Source organism: Paramisgurnus dabryanus, chromosome 1, assembly GCF_030506205.2.
Source record: "Paramisgurnus dabryanus chromosome 1, PD_genome_1.1, whole genome shotgun sequence".
In the NCBI taxonomy this organism is placed as follows: Eukaryota; Metazoa; Chordata; class Actinopteri; order Cypriniformes; family Cobitidae; genus Paramisgurnus; species Paramisgurnus dabryanus.
This window is the reverse complement of record NC_133337.1, coordinates 30485847-30510091: the sequence shown is the minus strand read 5'-3', so window position 1 is coordinate 30510091 and position 24245 is coordinate 30485847. Positions and strand designations below refer to the sequence as shown.

The 24245-nt window shown below is 36.9% G+C and overlaps 1 protein-coding gene across 1 annotated transcript in view; it reads right to left on the bottom strand.

Moving 5' to 3' along the window:
• Positions 1–24245, bottom strand: part of pdzrn4 (PDZ domain containing ring finger 4) — a 42576-nt gene that overhangs the window by 5713 nt on the left and 12618 nt on the right. Inside the window, exons 2-5 of the mRNA XM_065285126.2 lie at positions 8293–8540; positions 7016–7118; positions 2070–2171; positions 925–987 (exon numbers count right to left, since the gene is read on the bottom strand). Coding sequence (XP_065141198.2) covers positions 925–987; positions 2070–2171; positions 7016–7118; positions 8293–8540 — 516 coding nt within the window. The remainder of the gene's footprint in view (positions 1–924; positions 988–2069; positions 2172–7015; positions 7119–8292; positions 8541–24245) is intronic.

Genomic DNA, 24245 nt, shown 5'->3' with positions numbered 1-24245 from the left:
ACTTAACTCAACACTTAACAGTTTTTTTCAACTGAGTTTCAAAGGACTCTAAGTGAACCCAAACGAGGCATAAGGGTCTTATCTAGCGAAACGATTGTCATTTTTGACAAAAATAAAATAAAAAATATGCTCTTTTAAACCACAACTTTTCGTTTAAGTCCGGTCCAGCGCGACCTAACGTAAATGCGTAGTGACGTAGGGAGGTCACGTGTTACATATATAAAACGCACATTTGCGGACCATTGTAAACAATAAACTGACACAAAGACATTAATTAGTATCAGTTGACATACAACAATGTCGGAACGGTCCTCGTTCTCAACACTTGTAAACACTTGGGCAGAGTTTCGCGTTCGTCCTCTGTGACCTCTTGACGTCATGACGTATTGCGTGGGGTCACGCTGGCGCATCACGACCGGATATACACGAGAAGTTGTGGTTTAAAAGTGCATATTTTTTATTTTTCTTGTCAAAAATACAATCGTTTCGCTAGATAAGACCCTTATGCCTCGTTTGGGATCGTTTATAGTCTTTTAAAACTCTGTTGAAAAAAAACTGTTAAGTGTTGAGTTAAGTTTTAAATGTTGGGCTCTTTTAAAGTCCATTAAAATGAGAAAAATCCTGCAATGTTTTCCTCAAAAAACAAAATTTCTTCTCGACTAAACAAAGAAAGACATCAACAATTTGGATGACATGGTGGTGAGTAAATTATCTGGATTTTTCTTTTAAGAAAATTGACTAATCCTTTAAACTTGACTAAGACCTTTTGCGTTTTCATCGACTAAAATTAGACTTAATCTATCAAGTTTATAAGTGACTAAAATGTGACTAAAACTAAAAAGCATTTTTGTCCAAAAGACTAAGACTAAAACTAAAAGGGCTGCCAAAAACAACACATGTTCATATGGGTTTTATGTACCACACCTGTAAAATTCTGTCGCCCTGTCTGATCCGTCCATCCCTTGCGGCAATGCTGTTTGGCTCAACCTATAAACAACAAACGTGACATCAATATGTGAGCTTATTAATAGGACAATTCAATATAAAGTCATTTAAGTTTTGATACAAAACAGAGGGTGGTAATCTGTCCCCCACCCTAATGGATGGAATAAACTTACTACAATCCATATCAATATGTATCATGTTCTTTATAAATTGTTTTTTTATTGACGAGTACAGATATAGTAGTTAACTTCAAATTGTAAAACGGCATCCATTGATATAACACAATGCCTTTATATCTTTGTGTGAAAGTAAGTCAAGAAATGAAGGCTCATACATCAGAGATGTATAAATTATGAATATTTGAATGAACTATTCTTTTTATAGACACGTTCTGTATGTTGTTTACTATAATCCATTCCCGTGATGATATGAATGAGAAAATAATCTGTTTCAGGAGCAGTTTCTCCCTGTTTGATGTCAGGTGGTCTGAATTTACATATCTCCAAGCGAGAAATGGTGTAAGAGTCGGCAACATCTGCACAATAATTCTCTCCCTGTCTGTGTCGAAACACGTTCTCCGTTTCGTGCCTTTGTTTGCCAAAGGAGGTGAGTGGAGAAAAAGTGGCATTTTACACTTCCCGGGAAACAAGAGAGGTGCCATTCCCTGCTAATTAAAATCAGCAATTAAAAAGCTTGAAAAAGGCCCATCTATATGCTGAATAATTTCTAAATCTCTACTCTTCATGTTTTGCACAGTTCTGGTACTTTCGTTTGACATTTGAACTTCGGAAAGGAGGAAATCATCCACAAATGTTCCATATTAAGTCCTTTTGATTTTACTCGGATGTGGAAAAATTAGATTGGATCAAACCAAGCTTTTATCTTTTAATTAATTTTTTGAAAATTTAATTGATGCTTAAAGCGTTCAGTAAGATTTTTTAGATCGCCCAGATTTTATGCTCATTGCCACATCTTACAGTTGAGACCTATGTTTGATAATGAATGAATCAAAAAACCGCTCTTTGCTTATAAAACATCCATTGTACATACATTTGTTTTTCAGGTTTTCTACAACAAGTTTAAGTTGATATGATAGGTAATCTCTATCGCTCATAATTGCTCACCTGGCCAACAAAAATAGCCGCATCTTCTTCATCCTCATCGGTGCGGTAACAGAGGGTCAGACCCAGTTTTTCCTGGCTGTTCATTCGACAGAGCTCAACCTCCTGTAACACAAACACACCCAGATATTTCAAACATACATTGCTGAAAAGTCAAATTGGAAAATCTGTTAGTTAGCAGATATGCAGGTTAAAGGTCACCAGTCGCGGGTCACTCATTTGGTCTCTTTTGAAAGGGAAACTATGGGGTTATGGTTAAAGTCCTGCAGAGGATTATGTCAGTGGATCTGTGATATAATAATGTAAGCTTTTATGATATAGGTCTAAGCTGATGTTTAGCGCTGAAAGACATTTATTTGTCAAGAAACAGCAGGTACACTGCAAAAAAAAATTTCAAGAAAAAAAATTTGTAGCATTTTTGTCTTGTTTTCAGTAAAAAATATCTAAAAATTCTTAAATTACACTGTAAAAAATTCTGTAGAAGTTACAGTTTTACTAGGTATTACTGGCAACTAGCTGCCAGTAACTTACTGTAGATTTTACATTTATGTTATTTACTGGCAACAGTTTGTTCAAAGTTAAATGAACATTAAACATTTTCACTCACTTTATCTTCTACAGTAAGTTACTGGCAACCAGCTGCATAATTACAGCAATTTTTGTTACAGTGAAGATGCTTTTTGATAAGCAAAACTACCCAAGAAAATAAGTCTAGTAAATTTAAGTGATTTTGTACATAAAACAAGCAAACAAATCTGCCAATGGGGTAAGGAAAAAAATCTTGAACATTTCTCTTAAACACTTAATTCAAGAAAAATTCCTGAAAAAATATTTTTTGCTCGTTTTATGCACAAAATCACTTTAATGTGATATTTTTTTTATCTAAAAACTAGACCTATTTTCTTGGGTCGTTTCGCTCATCACTAAAAGTATATTAATTTAAGAATTTTTAGATATTTTTACTGAAAACAAGACAAAAATACTAAGAACATTTATTTTCTTGATTTTTTTCTTTTCTTGATTTAAAACGAGCAAAAAAAGAAAAATGTTCAAGATTTTTTTGCTTACCCCAATGGCCTTTTTTTTGCTTGTTTTATGCACAAAATCACTTAAATTTGATATGTTTGGTCTAAAAACTAGACTTATTTTCTTGGGTAATTTTGCTCATCAAGAAAAAGCATATTAATTTAAGATTTTTTTAGATATTTTTACTGAAAACAAGACAAAAATACTAAGAAAATGTTTTCTTGAAAATAATTTTTTGCAGTCCACCTGAGGCACTGTAAAAAATGACTTTCTTAATTAGTTTTTTTGTCTTGTTTTAAGCACAAGTATCTAAAAATTCTCAAGTCAAGATGCATTTTCTTGATGAGCAAAATAACCTTAGAAAATAAGTCTAATTTATAGACAAAAAATATCCAATCTAAGTGATTTTGTGGATTAAACAAGCTGACAATAAAATCTGACAATGGGTACACTGCAAAAAAAAATATTTTCAAGAAAAAGAATCTTATTTTTGTCTTGTTTTCAGTAAAAAAATAAAAAATATCAAATTTAAGTGATTTTGTGCATAAAACAACCAAAAAACTGCCAATGGGGTAAGCAAATTTTCTAGAATTTTTTTTATGTTGTGATTTTTTTTTTGCCTACCCCATTGGCCGATTGTTTTGCTTGTTTTATGCACAAAATCACTTAAATGTGATTTTTTTTAATCTAAAAAAATTAGACTAATTTTCTTGGGTCGTTTTGCTTATCAAGAAATAGCATCTTAATTTAAGAATTTTTAGATATTTTTACTGAAAACAAGACAAAAATACTAAAAATGTCTTTTCTTGAAAATATTTTTTTGCAGTGTAAGCAAAAAATCTTGAACTTTTTTCTTAAACACTTAATTCAAGAAAAAATCAAGAAAAATTTGCTTACCCCATTGGCAGATTTTTTGCTTGTTTTATCCACAAATTCACTTAAATTTGATACATTTTGTCTAAAAAGTAGACTTATTTTCTTAGGACATTTTGCTCATCAAGAAAAAACATCTTGATTTAAGAATTTTTAGATATTTTTACTGAAAACAAGACAAAAATACTTAGTAAGAAAGTCATTTTTGCAGTGTTGCCAAAACCAGGCGTACCGCTTAGACTCGGTTCATTCAAGCAAAGCGACTCATTTACCGGTCGACGGTCCTGACCGAGCACTCGTGTCATACATCAACCAGTCCTCCTTCCCCATTAACCAGATTTACAACAGCGACAATATGACGTTCCAGCTTCTCTTCCAGGAACACATATCCCAAACTGTCAAATATCCTTATTTGGCAAATAATTTCTAAAAATGAGATACCAACACCTTCACGAGAACGTCCACGGTGTGATATAAATAGCTGGACTCCCTCATATTTCAGCCCAACCCGAGTTACTGTCAGTCCACACAATGGGTGCAATTCATCACCAACGGCTTTAATACGGCTTCATATTGATCGTTTAGAAGCTCGCCGATACTTCATATTTTCCTCAAGCCTATTGTGTTCACAGGAAGGGATCAACCGATCCGCCGAGCAAAATAATCCTCCACAATCCGCTTTAAACCAGATCGTCCACCTGAGGCATTGCAAAATTATAGTGATTATTCTACGTATATTACAGATTTAAAGATGTGACGTATTCATATACCCTCTGAATGTTATTAGTTTGGGCCGGTTATGAAAGATCTTGTGACAGACAGCTGAAGTTATTTCGGATGGAAAGAGCTCGTCCATGCATGAAGCGACGTAGGCTAATGCAGAACCCAGAGAGTGAAGCCGTCTATCATTATTTACTCACCTATCAAGTCTTTCCAAACCTGTATATTGTATTTTTTTCTGTGGGACACTAAGAGGAATCCTGAAGGATCCTCACAAATGTGGGCTTGAAAGACGTAGTCACTCTAAACTGTCGTTGTATGCAAAATAGTATGTGAAATGGTATGGAAAAGAACGTTTTCGCTGCAATGTTTTACGGTAAAAATAACAACAAGAGCATGAGTTTGGAAAGATACGAGTGCCAGAAAATAACAATGACAAAATCCATAATTATTCCTTAATTAAAAACCCATCGTAAATAGTATCCACTACTTTCGCGAGACGTCTGGCAACAAGCTGTTTGTGTAGCGTCAAGCAATCTTTATTAATGACGAACCATTAAGAGATATACGTGTTTTTCTTACAAGTACTATCAATAAGAGATCCATTAGAGAAGAACATTAGTGATACTAAAGTAAAACTAATCACATCCGTATCTGGCCTTCTGTATCTATCATTCAGAGTTATAATGGCATCATTTGCGAGATCTCCAGCTGTAGCAAAAACCCAAAAATGAAAATGATGTCATTATTTATTCACCCGCATATCATTTCGTGGATCACAAGAGGAAGACTGATTTGCATAAAGAGGATTCACATAAATCTTTTCCATTCAAATGGCAGTAACCACAGAATGTCATGCAACAAAAGTACAAAATGGCCTATGTCGTTATATAAAAATACTAAGTACTATTCCACCACATCCCAAAGATGCTCTATTGGGTTGAAATCTGGTAACTGTGGGGGTCATTTTAATACAGTGAACTCATTGTCATGTTTAAGAAACCAATTTGAAATGATTCGAGCTTTGTGACATGGTGCATTATCCTGCTGGAAGTAGCCATCAGAGGATGTGTACATGGTGGTCATAAAGGGATGGACATGGTCAGAAACAATGCTCAGGTAGGCCGTGGCATTTAAACCATGGCCAATTGGCACTAAGGGGCCTAAAGTGTGCCAAGAAAACATCCCCCACACCATTACACCACCACCAGCAGCCTGCACAGTGGTAACAAGGCATGATGGATCCATGTTCTCATTCTGTTTACGCCAAATTCTGACTCTACCATCTGAATGTCTCAACAGAAATCCAAACAGAGTCCAATTTTGTTGAGCTTGTGTAAATTCTAGCCTCTTTTCCTATTTGTAGTGGAGATGAGTGGAACCCGGTGGGGTCTTCTGCTGTTGTAGCTCATCCGCCTCAAGTTTGTGCGTGTTGTGGCTTCACAAATGCTTTGCTGCATACCTGGGTTGTAACGAGTGGTTATTTCAGTCAAAGTTGCTCTTCTATCAGCCTGAATCAGTCGGCCCATTCTCATCTGACCTCTAGCATCAACAAGGCATTTTCGCCCACAGGACTGCAGCATACTGGATGTTTTTCCCTTTTCACACCATTCTTTGTAAACCCTAGAAATAGTTGTGTGTGAAAATCCCAGTAACTGAGCAGATTGTGAAATACTCAGACCGGCCCGTCTGGCACCAACAACCATGCCACACTCAAAATTGCATAAATCTCCTTTCTTTCCATTCTGATATTCAGTTTGGAGTTCAGGAGATTGTCTTGGCCAGGACCACACCCGTAAATGCATTGTAGCAAATGCCATGTGATTGGTTGATTAGATAATTGCATTAATGAGAAACTGAACAGGTGTTCCTAATAATCCTTTAGGTGAGTGTATTTTTTAACTCTTCCCCTGCCATTTACGAGTTAACACGTCAATTAAGAGAAAACGCTTCCCTGACAATGATCAGGTTTTACGGCAATTCATATTTCCGCTATTATCCACTAGGTGGCGCCCTTACACAACTTATAAAACACTGAAGCATCCACTGATCCTTAAATAGTAAAAACTCTGTGTATGTTGTATATCGCTCTGAATCTGATCTTTAACAAAAGTAAAAAACACCAAAATGCTTTGGAATGACCTTAAAGTAAGTACAAATGACAGAAATTTCATTTTTGGGTAAACTATTTCTTTAATATAAAAGCAATATCCCTTGGACCTTCTTCTTTATTCGCTTTAAACTTTGTTGGAACCCATAAAAATATGAACTTGATTACGGTAAGTAGGTCTGCATTTTAACTCATTATGACCCTGCGGACTTTAACTCACCTCACATTCAAATTCGTCGGCCCTTTCCACTTCTGCCTGAGTGGCGGATACGTACTCCGGACAATCGAAATATTCACGATCCACTGTCTGAATGGAATGACAGCTGGGGAAGAAAACAAGAGAAAAGCATGATTTACTATATAGTTAAATACGTAAGCACATATTAAACAGACCCCAGAGCCATGCGTTACACTACTCGTCAGACACCAGAATTTGTTTGTAGTCAAAGGGCGCATGCAATAACAAACAATACTCATTAATCTGTTAACACATTATGTCGGGATACAACTGCAAATGAACCGTTCCAAGATCCCAAGCAATCTGTGCGAAGCCTGGTCGTACACATACACACGCAAATGAGATGAATCCTTAATTTTGTTTAGCCGTATCCACACACACACACAAGCACATAAGGAGGTATCTGATCAGATCATCCACAGAAACGCAGTGCTGAAGCCCTGAGTGATTTGTGTTTCATTGGACAATTTGAATTGGATGAGGGGCCATAAAAGAGGGTATAAAACACCAAGAGAAACCTGTGTGCCAGCCTGTTTGATATTTTAGCACTCCATTAGGTTTTAATCACCCTGCATACTACTCATTACAGGAAATGGATAAGGGAAGCCACCGCAATAATTACACATAGGCCCCGGCGTGACTTTACGACTGTGATGGGGAATAACTCGAAAGGGGAGGGGGGTTACGGCCATTGCCGCGTGATGAAGAAAATCGTGTACCGGTGGGACATCGTTGAAATTCAAACCTGAGTGGTTTAGAGAGACTTAGATGTAATGTTGAAAAGTCCACAGAGAAGATGCATGTGTCAGGATAAAGGTAGAGGCAAATTGTGCTATTAAATTAGCATTAATGGTAATAACATAGTTATAAAACGGTAATACATATGAAATAATATCTGCCTGTGAAATTCAGGCTCAAGTCTCAATCTAATGATGAGATAAGGAGCATTAAAGTGTGATTACAATCTTGAAATGATCTTACTCAGTCAATATTAACTCTTTCCCTGCCAATTACGCTTTCCTGATGAGTTTTTATGGTAATCTGTAATTCTGCTATTATCCACTAGATGGCTCTTACCCAATTTATAAAAAAAACTGAAGCAAAAACGAATTCAACAACTTTGTAAACTCCATATATGTGTTGGTAATCATTCTTAATCTGATCTATAACTAAATTAATTTACAAAAATGCAATTATTTCAGCTTTTTGCTCAAAATTTGGTATGTTTGAAGAAACCTTAATGTTTTTTTCTTTTGTACCTGTCAGACAGCAGGAAGGGACAGATGTCCGGCACAGGTGGGGTACTGGGTCTCATTTTGGCCAGAGCCATGATGTGCTCGAAGGTGATGTCCGTTTGAGTGCATACGTCCACCACACAGACTTCCTGTAGGTTGCTCTGGTTTCGGGACGAGTGACCCCGCCTCAGCACCTGCACCACTATTGGGTCTTTCCGCATGGCTTCCACTGCCCCTTCATGTCCGGACTTTGAGAAGTCACGGCCATTCACCTGAAAAGAACAAAGGCCAAACCCACAAATTGAAGAATTATTTACTAATCTAAAGGAAACTGTGGATCATAAGATCAGCACAATACATCTCATGGCGTTCAATAGATATTTCATAAATGTGAGCCTGTTTGTGGCTAAAGTCTCAATCTCATTTTAAGATTAGGTGCATCAAAGTTTAATTGAATTTATTGATTTCAATCGTTGACATGACCTTACTCAGTCAATATTAAAGAAATAAAGGTTAAATTTAAACAGAACGTTCTTCTACCTTTTTATGTAGAAAACAGTAAATCATAATAAAAATGACTAGGTTGCAATTTTAAAGCTCTTGTAAAAAATTTTAATGACTAGGTATTATTTGCCTTGGTTAACAGGTACAGGTGACTGCAGGTGATTGAAGTTATGAGGGATTAAAATGAGTGCCACAGGAATAACCTATATAGGAAAAGCAAGATAATGAAAGAATATAACATTAAATCTTATCTTTTTTTGGCTAATACAAACTCGCACCTGACATGTACGCGCTGCTTTCATGGACAACTTTGCTTTTTACTTTTTCTAGCTGACTGGCCACTAGCAAGCTAACATAATAGTCCTTTTAAAATTCCACAATATTCCATGACTTGGACAAAAATATTAATTTTCCTGACTTTCAATGTCTGGAACAGACCTTTTAAAATTCCGTGATATTCCATGTCTTGGGCGAAAAAATATAAATTTCCCTGACTTTCAATGTCTGGCATAGACTTTTTAAAATTCTGTGATATTCCATGACTTGTACATGTATGAAAAAATGTACATTTCCCTGACTTTTAATGTCTGGAACAGACCTTTTAATATTCCATGATAATCCATGACTTGAATGAAAAAATATAAATTTCCCTGACTTTCAATGTCTGGCATGGACCTTTTAAAATTCCATGATATTCCATGTCTTGGGCAAAAAATATAAATTTCCCTGAATTTTAATGTCTGGAACAGACCTTTTAATATTCCATGATATTCCATGACTTGAATGAAAAAATATAAATTTCCCTGACTTTTAATGTCTGGAACAGACCTTTTAATATTCCATGATATTCCATGACTTGAATGAAAAAATATAAATTTCCCTGACTTTTAATGTCTGGCATAGACCTTTTAAAATTCCATGATATTCCATGTCTTGGGCAAAAAATATAAATTTCCCTGACTTTTAATGTCTGGAACAGACCTTTTAATATTCCATGATATTCCATGACTTGAATGAAAAAATATAAATTTCCCTGACTTTTAATGTCTGGAACAGACCTTTTAATATTCCATGATATTCCATGACTTGAATGAAAAAATATAAATTTCCCTGACTTTTAATGTCTGGAACAGACCTTTTAATATTCCATGATATTCCATGACTTGAATGAAAAAATATAAATTTCCCTGACTTTTAATGTCTGGCATAGACCTTTTAAAATTCCATGATATTCCATGACTTGAATGAAAAAATATAAATTTCCCTGACTTTTAATGTCTGGAACAGACCTTTTAATATTCCATGATATTCCATGACTTGAATGAAAAAATATAAATTTCCCTGACTTTTAATGTCTGGAACAGACCTTTTAATATTCCATGATATTCCATGACTTGAATGAAAAAATATAAATTTCCCTGATTTCAATGTTGGGCATAGACCTTTTAAAATTCCATGATATTCCATGTCTTGGGCGAAAAAGTATAAATTTCCCTGACTTTTAATGTCTGGAACAGACCTTTTAATATTCCATGATATTCCATGACTTGAATGAAAAAATATAAATTTCCCTGACTTTTAATGTCTGGAACAGACCTTTTAATATTCCATGATATTCCATGACTTGAATGAAAAAATATAAATTTCCCTGACTTTTAATGTCTGGCATAGACCTTTTAAAATTCCATGATATTCCATGTCTTGGGCAAAAAATATAAATTTCCCTGACTTTTAATGTCTGGAACAGACCTTTTAATATTCCATGATATTCCATGACTTGAATGAAAAAATATAAATTTCCCTGACTTTTAATGTCTGGAACAGACCTTTTAATATTCCATGATATTCCATGACTTGAATGAAAAAATATAAATTTCCCTGACTTTTAATGTCTGGAACAGACCTTTTAATATTCCATGATATTCCATGACTTGAATGAAAAAATATAAATTTCCCTGATTTCAATGTTGGGCATAGACCTTTTAAAATTCCATGATATTCCATGTCTTGGGCGAAAAAATATAAATTTTCCTGACTTTCAATGTCTGGCACAGACCTTTTAAAATTCCATGATATGCCATGACCTGTGCGAAAAAAATATGCATTTCCCTGACTTTCAATGTCTGGAAATTCTGTGATATTCCATGACTTTGAAAGTCAGGGAAATGTATATTTTTATCGCCAATTTCAGGAACAGACCTTTTAAAATTCCACGATATTCCATGATTTGGGCGAAAAAATATTAATTTCCATGACTTTCAATTTCTGGAATAACCTTTTAAAATTCCATGATATTCCATGACCTGGACGAAAAAATATTAATATCCCTGACTTTCAATTTTTGGAATAGACCTTTTAAAATTCCATGATATTCCATGACTTGGACGAAAAAATATAAATTTCCCTGACCTTTTTAATGTCTGGAATAGGCCTTTTAAAATTGACAATATTCCATTACTTGGGCGAAAAAATATAAATTTCCCTGACTTTCAATGTCAGGAATAGACCTTTTAAAATTCCGTGATATTCCATGACCCGTGGGAACCCTGTGCACCTGACACCTGTCAAAACAGCCCAATCAGAACTCATTCACCCGAAACAGCAGGTTCAGCACCTGACCAATTAAATGTGCTTGTTATAAGCTCAGAGTATTCAGTATTTTAAACATTAATTCAAGACAGATTTGTGGCAAGCACACACATCCTACTACTGTAGATCAATGAGAAAATAGTCATACTTTATAAACAGAGCTGAAATATTTTTTATAATTCACTTAGGACAAAACATCATGTTATTTGATGATCGACAAACAACACACAGACATTAAATATAAATATAAAGTCTCATTTTATCCAATTTATAAAAACGGGAATAAACAGACCCAGTCTGTGAAAACCAAGCTGAAGTCATTTTTGTGATGTTTACTGTTATAAAATCCTCTTACATAATGTAAAGGACATTCAGTGAAAATATAACCTTGAAATCTTTAATATTGACCATGCTCCAAATCTCAATTAGATCTTGGATTTCACAAGCAGGGTCACATTTATTCGGTCTCCAAATCATCTTAACAGCATCCTTAACAAATAGTATAGGTAACCCCAAATAACCTTTCGCATCTGCTTCCCTTGCACATGCATTGAGCTTTCCAGCAGCTCATTCAATTGACAAATCGCAGCGCTGCTTCTATTGATTTCCTGAGCGAAAACATCACGGGTGCATCTCTATGGTTTATCAATTAAATATGATTTGTATTTACAGCTAGTTCTGCACAGCTACATCAGCACGATGTCCTTGAATCACAAAATTCACCTGACCTTTGCGTTCCATTAACTTTGCCCTATACATGACATATTTCAATTATAAAAATGTATACTTTGAATGCAAAGCAATGCACTCTTTTTGTAATGTAAATGTGAATCAGACTTCTTACAAAACCAAAACTGACTGGTGTGTCAGACATCTGTCTTCTAACCTCATAACCTCATTTAAATTTTGTTTCAGGAGAATATTTGACACCTCAGGCTGCTTTTGAAATCAGCGTGAACAACCTCAGCATCCGACACAACATGACAGTGACCTTTGCTCTCAGGCATTCATCAACTCGCAAATATCCCCCAAACACCATCAATGTCAAAATCTAAACAGACCTTCCCCCTTTCAGCTCATCAATGTCCAAGCATGACTATCATGTTTTTTACAGGAAAACAAGAGAGCGTGAGATATCCAAGCTGGATGTCTCACCAGATGGGCCAGCTGATTCCCAAGTTAGTAACTGACGGGGACACTCGGGGAAAGCATAGAGAGGAGAAGAGAGCTTTTGGGACTCTCACCAGATGTACAAAATACTTGAGTACTAAAATCTAGAAAATAATCTGGTGCATAAGCTGTAGCAAAAATAAAAACTGAAAGAAATCGACTTCTATTGAGCAGGTAAAGAAACGTTGAAGTTCACTTCGGTCAACGCTGATCAACGGCGATATGAATGTAAAGGTCATTGACGTCAATGAAACATGGCCGCCGCGTACCGTCAAAGTCCCACCTGCCCACCTCCATACACGACTCGAAAAAGGTCAGGTGCCACACGACTGGATAACAAGGAAAAAAACGCAGTCACCTCAGAGCTTTCATATTGATTTTGGACTTTTATAATATCAGCTGTGCCTCAAGAGGACCACGTGGTGAAGTGGAGAGCAGAAAATGCAAGAACCTCAGCTATCTAACATCAATGGAGGAGAGTACAATATGTATGTGTGTTAAATGTCAGAGCTGTCATACTTGGGTCAGTTCTCATCAGGTGATGCGATGCAATGTTTATTTACTCTAAGCTGAATGATATGCACACGTGAGATAAGCCCGAAGAAGCGATAAGACTGCAAGAGTGTGTGTCTAAACACATGTGGCTCGTGAGATAAGAATTGGATGAGGACCTCGTGGCCATGCGACCCGAACAGAAGAAAATGCAACAGTTAACACAAACACACACAAAGAGCATTACAGCAACCCAAAAAGTGCCAGTGGCTGTTTGGAAGAAGTCTGGCTTCTGTGCAGGCCCGGATTAAGAATTTGGAGGCCCCTGGGCACAATTTCTTGTAGGCCCCCCCACGCACACAATCAAATTATATATATATAATATATATATATATATATATAATATATATATATATATATATTAATATATATATATATATATATATATTATATATATATATATATATATATATATATATATCTAAATAATTAACAATTAGATTTTACATTTTATTTTCTCCCGTCGCTTGGGCCCTGACTGCGCGTGGGCCCCTGGGCATGTGCCCATAATGCCCATTGGATAATCCGGCCCTGCTTCTGTGACAAAAGACCAAAGTCAGTGAAAATTCAGTGGGTGTATTTATGCTGCACATTGCATGCTTTTGTAATGCTATGGATTCAAAGGTGACACCAAGCTGGGTGTCAAACAAGTGGAAAAGATATTCACCAGGCCCAAAGACATCTGACACACGGCCCTATTCTTAAGCCCAACAGCATTATATCTTCATAATGGGCTCATGGGAAAAAACACAAAGATTGCATGGTGTTGTGGTGACAACTATGAGAGTCGAACTATAAATCATGAACTTATCAGTTTCTCTATAAAAAAATCAGAATTTTGCATATTATTTTAGTGCCTGTCAAAATACCCCAACAATTATTATTAAAGCATGTCCAAAATGCTCCTAATTGGTAAAAAAGCTCTGTTTTCATGCGTGTACCTTTAAATGTAAATGAACTACAGCTCCTTACTCCCTTACGAACAAACAGTGAGCGCTTTTGGTTAAAAATAAATCTGATTCCTATGAATACAGTCTGGGACAATAGTATCTTTAGCCGCATTAGCGCTACAACGTGATAACAAACACATTTAGAAAAGCTTTTGAGTAAAATGAACCATTCAGTCAGTGGCCGTGTGGCGGGGCTTTATCAGTGTGATGTCACATTAACAAGAGAATCAAAACAGCATGTCTAATGAGACAGCTTTGGTTTAATGGGTGATTAAAAAAGAGAGGGTGGATTTTTTCATTGTTTCATTGTAGGGTTGTTGTGTTGACACACAATTGAAACAAATTTATCTAAAAAAAAGTGGATTTTGCATAATATGTGCTCTTTAATACTGTGCAAACATATGACAGAGAGACTTCGCATTATTTAACAGCAAATACAAAACGGCTGAAAGCTTTATTTTACAGCATTAAAAACACGCTCCATGAACTTGTTCTGTGTCATCGACTCATCGATTTTATTTAAAGTGTGTAAATGTATTTCCACAGGAATCACCAGAATTTCTCGCATACTGAAAACTAACTCTCTACCAACTCGCAGTGTATTTAAAATATTCACATATTCAAAGGAGACTATTAAGTATTTGCATATGCTATTTTCTATGTCGTATCTGAACCAATTAATCAACGTGGCAGAAAAGTAATGAGAGGCAATTAGTCCTCTAACAAAATTCAGACTGAATGAGAGGTGAAGAGAGAGAGAGAGAGAGAGAGAGAGAGAGAGAGAGAGAGAGAGAGAGAGAGAGAGGAGAGCGGAGAGAGAGAGAGAGAGAGCGAGAGAGAGAAGAGAGAGAGAGAGAGAGAGAGAGAGAGAGAGATGCGAGAGAGAGAGAGAGCTGCGAGAGAGAGAGAGAGAGAGAACTTGGTGCAAGTTGTGTTATTTATTAATAGCATTAAAAATAGTTTTTGTCTCATTACACATATCTAATCCAAGCATACTAAACAGATGGCAAACAAACAAGCCAACTGAGCAGATTAGTAATGATAACAACTTGGTATAATTACCTAAAATCAGACTAAATGCCGTGCACTCACAAACATTATCCAACATTATGAATGCGGTTTCTCAATTCTCCACCTGACAAAGCTTAAACTTTTAGGGGTGGTTTTCCTGGGCAGGGTTTATTCTAGTCCCAGATTAAAACGCATGTTTTGAGCTGTCCTAATTTCAAAACACCTTGTTCTGACGTATCTAAACATATATCAGTGCCATTGTTTTGCACACCAGTATTGTTTTCTGTAAGGTTTGTTTGTAAAAACTACTTAAATGTCCTAATATAACCAAGGCCTAGTCCTGGATTAATCTAAACCAGGGGTCTCCAACCTTTTTGTGAGCAAGGGCTACCACACTCCATATAACAAACTGGAGGGCTACCTTTTTGATATAGTCTACTCAAAACCTTTTTGTTTTTACTTGTTGAGTTTTTTTTTATTTTACTTGTTGATATGTTTTATCATTGCTTAAAATGTTGCCATACACAAAAGAAGCCAAGCTAATGTAATAAATAATTAATAAATAAATATTAAAATTGAGGCTATTAGAAATTGTGCTTTTTGCTTGTGGTAACTCACAGACTCTACGCGGGCAACCTGGTGCCACGTTGGAGATCAATGATCTAAACCGTGTCCAGGAAACTGCCCCCAAATGTGATCTATGTCACTATTTCAATGTTTAAAACGAAAGGAGCCTCAGGTGCAAAAGCCCCTAAATGCCACCTTTGGTCAAAAATAAAATAATGATAATAAATGTTGATCGTGCCTCAAAATACTTTCGCTTCAAATCTGTTTAATCTCAGGCCATTCAGAAATACCAGTTTGTTTGCAGAATCCATGTCGAGAGTGCACGGAAGATGAATGTGAAACTACATTAAATCTCATTTAAAGCTGCAGTCCGGCGTTTTTCCTCTTTGTCGCCATCTCTGTTCGAAAATCTGCCATTGCAGCTATTTGCGGAATTATCAACTTAACCTGGGTTGTACATCGGCACGAAACAGCGAGGATGAACACAATGTATTGTGGAGAATCTGTCAATCACCACGTCCCTGTGGATACTGTCATCCTGACTGACTTCATATCTTATTTTTTTATCAGATTTAAAGACTAAATACTGCATATTGGGATGATAAACTTATATATACACGTGAGTAAGATCTTCAGTTATGTCTGAACAATGAGGACAAGTAAATAAGCGTTCATCTTAGTTAGATACTTTATTTATCCCAGTGGGAAACTTTACAGATCAATGGAAGATCGACTGGAGGAAGATAATATTCCTGAAGTAAGTCATTTATTTTAGGGATGCACCGATAGGATTTTTTGGGGCCGATACCGATTTAAAACAGACAACTTCTGGCCGATACCGATATTAAACACTTGTATACAATACTATACAGTTGGTCTATTAGCTAGTTTATTTCTGCATCAAATTATTTTTACTGAACATGGATTGAATCTAATTAACATTCAACTGACCAACATAATAAGAGAGGCACAAATTAAGCTAAAACAAATATAATAAGACAGCATGACAACCTTCAAAGGTGGTTTTTGCTATTCAGCATTTATTTTATTAACAACATTAACTCATTTTTTTTTTTACATATAATGGATTTCTTTATGCAGTTAATTAATAAACAATCGGTATCGGCCCTCTCTCGTGTTATTGCCGAATATGCCGATGGTTTCAAATTCATCAAAAATCGGCCGATAAATATCGGCTGCCGATACATCGGTGAATCACTAATTTATTTTCATTTATATTTGCTGTCATGTAATATTCTTATTACACATCACGCGGATAAGTTACACGCGTCCGCGTATGTATTGTTTACAAACAAGAACGTGTTACTCGTGGCGTGTATTACTCTACATGTTGTGTATTACATTCGCTATTATGTTTTCTTGATAGTAAAGGGGGTCGCACACCGGACGCGCAGCTTAGCGGATTGTCGCGTCTAGGAAAACTGGAAGGTATCGTAAACTGGAAGTGCACATTAAATAGCGCGAGCTTAGTCAGATAGTGTCTACTTCAAAATGCAAAATATACTTTGGCAGCCATTGTTAATTGTTAATGATTTGGGCAAATATGATGTCATTCAATGTTAAACTATGTGAGTGGCGCTCTTTGGTGCGACAGGGAATTGAGCAACTTCCTGAGTCGTAGCTGAGCACCGGCGCCACCTGTCGGCGTCGGTGTGCATACACTCATAGAAAACAATGTGTTAGATTTTTTTAGAACGGCGCAGCGCTGCGCGTCCGGTGTGCACTACAGGATATTTTAAGTGTGTGCTCTAATATGATTCCATACATTGCGCTGCTGTTTTGCACGTGACACAATGCCAGTCAGTTTGTAGGGCGTTTACAGAAACCCACGCATTAAACATTGTTAAAAACAGAAGCTAACCAATCAGTCGATGGCATCAGAAAACAGCTTTTTATATAACTAAGCACTGCAGATGTTCACCAAGTGCCTGTGAGAAAGGTTATAAATATCCACCTCCATCATTCTCACATGCAATATAACCTACTAGCCGGCTCACCTTCTTTTTGTGTGCTGAAGTGATGTAATGACGCAAAGACGTGATCAAATTTCCAGCGGAAAACCACCAGTACCACTGGAATTAAAATCATTATTACAAGTTTACCGTTTTGAATCGATCTTAGGCAAGCAGATAGTTTTGAAACACTGTCTGGTTGTATTTTCTCAAAATGTTTTTTAAACCCAAATAAGTGCCGGACTGCAGCTTTAAAGTTGCGCCCCCTTGTGAGTACTTGGACCTGAATACAACCCAAATGTGGCAGCAACATACATCACAGCGCCCCCTAATGTGTGCTTTAGTTTCTATATTTTTGCATTTTGAATTCTGGCTTTCATCATTTGCATCTTAAGAGATTTTTGCAACTGTTTACTGTTATGGCCGTAAAGACAGGGGGATCGTTCTGGGAAACATCATGATACTCAAAATCGAATTATTTTAAAAGTACGCATTTCACACCTTAGCACCTGCAATTCACAGTGTTCACTTTCCCACATCAGTATCTGTGATTAGGACACCATCCCCACTGAGATCAAGCTTTCTGCACCTCCATCATCATTATCTATAAAACTCATGTGCATCTGCATTAAATTAAAATTGGTCTTTAGGGACAAAGCAATGACTCTCCTGTTTCTGCCACCAATATGACACCACGTTACTCTGTGGATTCCCAGGTAGCGAGACACAGTTCAGCCTCCAGGCAAACGTCTGCATCTCATAACATAAATAAATTCTCCATCAGCGCCAACCGCGCTTTGATCCTCCAAGTGAGAGAAACGCCTCTCATTCTTTTCTATTTTCCGCGTAAAAATAAATAATGCATTCGAAATAACATGCACATATATCACACGGAGCCGTGCATTGTGTCTGTGTATGCCTAACTAATGAGTCTTTCAGCAGGACCCAGTCACGGATGACACGGGTTATGACAAACCCCCATCAACAAAACATTTATTAAGCCTCGGTCCTCAGTGCCTAACAAACAATAACCTGATTCAAGCGCTCTTCAAATACGCATTCACGCTGGCGTTGAAAAGATTGCGTGCATTGAATCTGATGGGGGTGTGAGGACATTTTTTTTCTCCATTTACTACACTGCAGGTGTGTAAATAAATGAAATCTTCTCAGGATGATATTATGTGATGGAGACACCAGTGACAGTTCTGGGGTCACCTGGTACCATGAGATAAGAAGCTAGCAGAGAAAAATGCACTTTTTAATAACTTTGTAGTCCTTTATGTATTTGTAATATACAGTATGTTAGTCTTGTGGTTCCTTTTGTGTTCAGCGCACATGGGGTCCTGGTTCAAATCATGTCCTAATTTGTTTTTATTAACCAAGCAACTGAATATTGTGCACATTTTTTATTTATTTTTTATTGAATAGAAGACATTTATCATGTATAGTTTGAGAAAAAAAGTTTATTTTAAGCTTAAGGCCAAATTATCGGAGTGAAAATAATCGACTCAATCGGATCAAACTTAGACAAACAAGTGAATGAATATTTCAGTCTGTGCTGTACAATGTATTAAATATTCAAATACACTTTTTTAAAATTGCATTTAAGAAAATAAAAACTGAAGCAGATACTTCCTTTTAAAATGGCATAAAACGTTTCGTCTTCATTAAAAAAATTACAACACAAGATTTTCAACAATGCCGTGTTTGTTTTCTGCAGGTCATCCTTAAACCCTCCATGCTTGTTTCTTTTCCATGGTCCACTACTGGATTTAATCAGGAGCTTTTGGAGCTTTAAATCTACAGGACTTCGAAGCCACTGATCCTTACTGAACAAAAATACCCCACCAAAACCAATTTCGCTATCGGCCGTGCCGTGCCGCTGAACCCGACCTCAAAGTTCACCAATAAACGTCACAGCAAAAATGCTGTGGTCCGGGCCGACATTAATCATATCAAACACGTAACGGCACAAGGCTATTCAACAATACAAATAGTCGACCTAAGGATCAGGGCTAAATACAACTTTTTTGTACGCGCTGACGTTCACTGACCCGACACCGTAAACTACTGATTGTGCCTGAAGGGCAACGCACCTCAGTCTTGTCCTTAAAATGCCCAAGAAAATCAGTCCAAGCAAGACGTGGAGAGTATGGGCACTGCAGGCGGGCTATAAGAAAGGGGAGAGAGACAGATCTGGGTGTGATTTATGGCTTCAGTGCGTATGCTTTATTATATCAGCTGATTTTCTAGTAGTAGATGTCCCACCAGGCCTCTCTAATGACCTTAATGAAGTCTTTCCCAGAACGGTGATTTCGAGCCGGTGGGGGGGGAGGGGGGGGGTTGTTTTCTATAGCAAGTACTTAAGCGGGTCGCAGGAGGTATTTGGAAATGTGATGTGTTAAAGTAATCTTTGAGTTTACAAGACGTCTAAATAATACTCTCTCATTGCAAATTGTGCATATTTTTATATATTTATGACAGCAATACGTTTTTGTAACGACTCACTTCGTACGAATTCCATACAAATCGGCCTACCTCGTAAACACGAATCATTTCTTGTGAAATCAGGCCGGTCCAAACACCACCCAGAGGCTAAAAAAATGGCACAAATATGTTTGAATCAAAACACCTTGTAATCAATGATGACTTTGCCTACATGATGGAATATCATACATCTTAAGCAAAAAAAAATTGGTTTATTTCGGATAGAGCGTGGGTTACTAATAGCCAGACTATATCGGATCTATAGTTAATTGGACTATATAGTGTCTATAGTTACCCCCGTCTATATCGCATCTATAGTTAACCCGACTATATCGGGTCTATAGTAAACCAGACTATATCAGGTCTGTAGTAAACAGGACTACATCGTGCCTATAGTTAACCCGTCTAAATCGTGTCTATAGTTAACCGGACAATATCGGGTCTGTAGTAAACCGGACTATATCTGGTATATAGTTAACTGGATTATATCGGGAATATAGTTAACCGGACTATAAAGGGTCTATAGTTAACCGGATTGTAACAATCTATAGTTAACTGGACTATATCAGACCTATAGTTAACCGGACTATATCGGGTCTATGTTAACTGGACTATATCGAGCCTATAGTTAACTGGACTATATCGGGTCTATAGTAACTGGACTATATCGGGCCTATACTGTCCTACAAAGGCTAAGTGCAGTAACTACGCAAACACAGAAACTGAGAAAAATGCCTTTTTTTTACACCAGCCAGTCAAACATGTTACTGCAGTTTTGGCACACACGTTTCTCTAAAATGGGACAACACTAAACCAGGAGACTTTGTCACAAGACACAACAGATCTCACAAAGCCCATTTCAACCCTAAACTCAATTTTGACCAAATGCGTAGTAACTGCGCTTTGGCTTTGTAGGGCAGTATAGTTAACCAGACTATATCAGGTCTATAGTTAGCCAGACTACATCGGGTCCATATTTTACCAAACTATATCAGGTCTATAGTTAACCAGACTATATTGGGTCTATAGTTAACTGGACTATATCGAGCCTATAGTTAACCGGACTAAATCGGGTGTATAGTTAACCGGACTATATCAGGTCTATAGTTAATCGGACTATATCGGGTCTATAGTGAATCGGACTATATCGGTATAGTTAACCAAAATGGTGAAATGACGCGATTGCTTGCTGGGGATAGATTCAGGATTTTAATTTTAAAAATTCTAATAAATCTTTAGGATTGTAGCACAACAGCTACAATCTATAGCCTATAGTTATCCGGACTATATCGGGTCTGTAGTAAACCGAACTATATCGGGTCTGTAGTAAATCGGATTATATCTGGTCTGTAGTTAACTGGACTATATCTGGTCTATAGTTAACTGGACTATATCTGGTCTATAGTTAACTGGACTATATTGGGAATATAGTTAACCGGACTATAACGGGTCTATAGTTAACCGGTCTATAATGGTCTATAGTTAACTGGACTATATCGAGCCAATAGTTAACCGGACTATATCGGGTCTATAGTTAACTGGACTGTATTGAGCCTATAGTTAACCTGACTATATCGGGTTTATAGTTAACCGGACTATATCAGGTCTATAGTTAACCGGACTATATCGGGTCTATAGTGAATCGGACTATATCGGTATAGTTAACCAAAATGGTGAAATGACGCGATTGCTTGCTGGGGATAGATTCAGGATTTTAATTTTAAAAATTCTAATAAATCTTTAGGATTGTAGCACAACAGCTACAATCTATAGCCTATAGTTATCCGGACTATATCGGGTCTGTAGTAAACCGAACTATATCGGGTCTGTAGTAAATCGGATTATATCTGGTCTGTAGTTAACTGGACTATATCTGGTCTATAGTTAACTGGACTATATCTGGTTTATAGTTAACTGGACTATATTGGGAATATAGTTAACCGGACTATAACGGGTCTATAGTTAACCGGTCTATAATGGTCTATAGTTAACTGGACTATATCGAGCCAATAGTTAACCGGACTATATCGGGTCTATAGTTAACTGGACTGTATTGAGCCTATAGTTAACCAGACTATATCGAGCCTATAGTTAACCGGACTATAACGGGTCTATAGTTAACCGGACTATATCGGTATAGTTAACCTAAACAGTGAAATTATGCTATTGCTTGCTGAGTACTGTATAGATTCAGGATTTTAATCAAATAAATCTCCAATAAGTAATTAGGATTGTATCACAACAGCTACAATCTATAGTCTTTAGTTAACCTGACTATATCGGGCCTATAGTTAACCGGACTATATCGGGCCTATAGTTAACCGGACTATATCGGGCCTATAGTTAACCGGACTATAACGGGTCTATAGTTAACCGGACTATATCGGGCCTATAGTTAACCGGACTATATCGGGCCTATAGTTAACCGGACTATATCGGGTCTATAGTTAACTGGACTGTATTGAGCCTATAGTTAACCAGACTATATCGAGCCCATGGTTAACCGGACTGTATCGGGTCTATAGTTAACAAGACTATATCGGTATAGTTAACCTAAACAGTGAAATTATGCTATTGCTTGCTGGGTATAGATTCAGGATTTTAATCAAATAAATCTCCAATAAGTCATTAGGATTGTATCACAAAAGCTACAATCTATAGTCTATAGTTAACCAGACTATATCGGGCCTATAGTAAACCAGACTATAACGGGTCTATAGTTAACTGGACTATATCGATATAATTTACCTAAACGGTGAAATTATGCTATTGCTTGCTGGGGACAGATTCAGGATTTTAATGAAATATATCTCCAATAAATCTTTAGGATTGTAGCACAACAGCACTGAAACAGTAATTCATGCCACCTGATGTGTTCCTGCAGCTCATCTGCTTCACCCATGAGTTTGTTTCCTACTTATTAAATCTATACCCTGACATATGCTTCTTCCAAATGCATAATTATCAATTGCTGTAAATATAAACAAAAGCTTTCGGCGGTTCATGAAGATATAAAGCACAAAAGTGAAGCACACCTCCACATCACTATCCACTAAACACTGCCAATTCGAGTCTAATTCAAGTATTTCAATGCAAATTATTTTCTGCCATTGTTTTTTTTCTACATCCCACATTTGCCTATCCAAAATCTGATGAATGCATCTGGCAGGTGAGCGTAGGCTGGCACGGGCTGGTCATGTTCTGCGTGCAGATAATGCACCACTACAGGTGTGACACATGCGGCCGTCAACACGCAGCCAAAAGCGACATCTGTTCCTAATCAAACCTGAAGCTCCATATTCTGATTAACCCAAAATCAGCCACAATCTCTGAGCAAAACCCAGCAATTGAGTAAATAATTTAATGTGTGAAAGATTGAAATAAATTTATAACTATATCTTTGTAATGAGCTACCAGAAGTTTTCTTTCTTTCTGAATGCGTACGTAATTCCTGCTTCTTCCTGTTACACGCCAATTAGCATTGTTCCCCATGTGTGAGGTTGGATTCCACTCCTATAGAGGCTTAAAAATAACACGTTCCTTCACACCTGAGCGCTCTTCAAGAGAAGATCTGAGCTAAAAACACGCACGCATGCTTTACGATCGCCTCCGACTCGCAGGGATAAGTAATGCGCGCCACACCGGGTTGTTTTGGAGAGCAATCTAGCTCCATTCAGCCTGTTGACAGTCAGTCAACACCCGCGTTCACAGTCGCTCTACGGATGACTTCAAGTATGAATTGGGCGTAATTGGCTAATCAGTAGACATGTAGACAGGATTTCAATGAGAAGATATACAGGCCAATATAATTAGATAGTAAATACTGGGGCTAGTTGTCACACTCCAGTTAACATTGAGGGAAGGTTTTTTTAAACGTAATTTGTTTATATGTCGAATGTGTCTAGAAATGCTAGGGCTGTGGATTTAATTCCCATGAAACCCACATACGGACACATATCTTAAATGTATTTAAATCACTTTGGAAAATGCATAAATGTAGATGTATTTGACATAATGTAAAGCTACACTGTAAAAAAATGCTGGGTTATTTTCAACCCAGCCTTGGATCAAAGCGAGGCAAACCCAGTTGTTGGGTTAAATTAACCCTAAAAATTCATATTTGACCCGACAATGACTTAAAACAACCCAGTATAGGTTAAATTACAACCCAGCA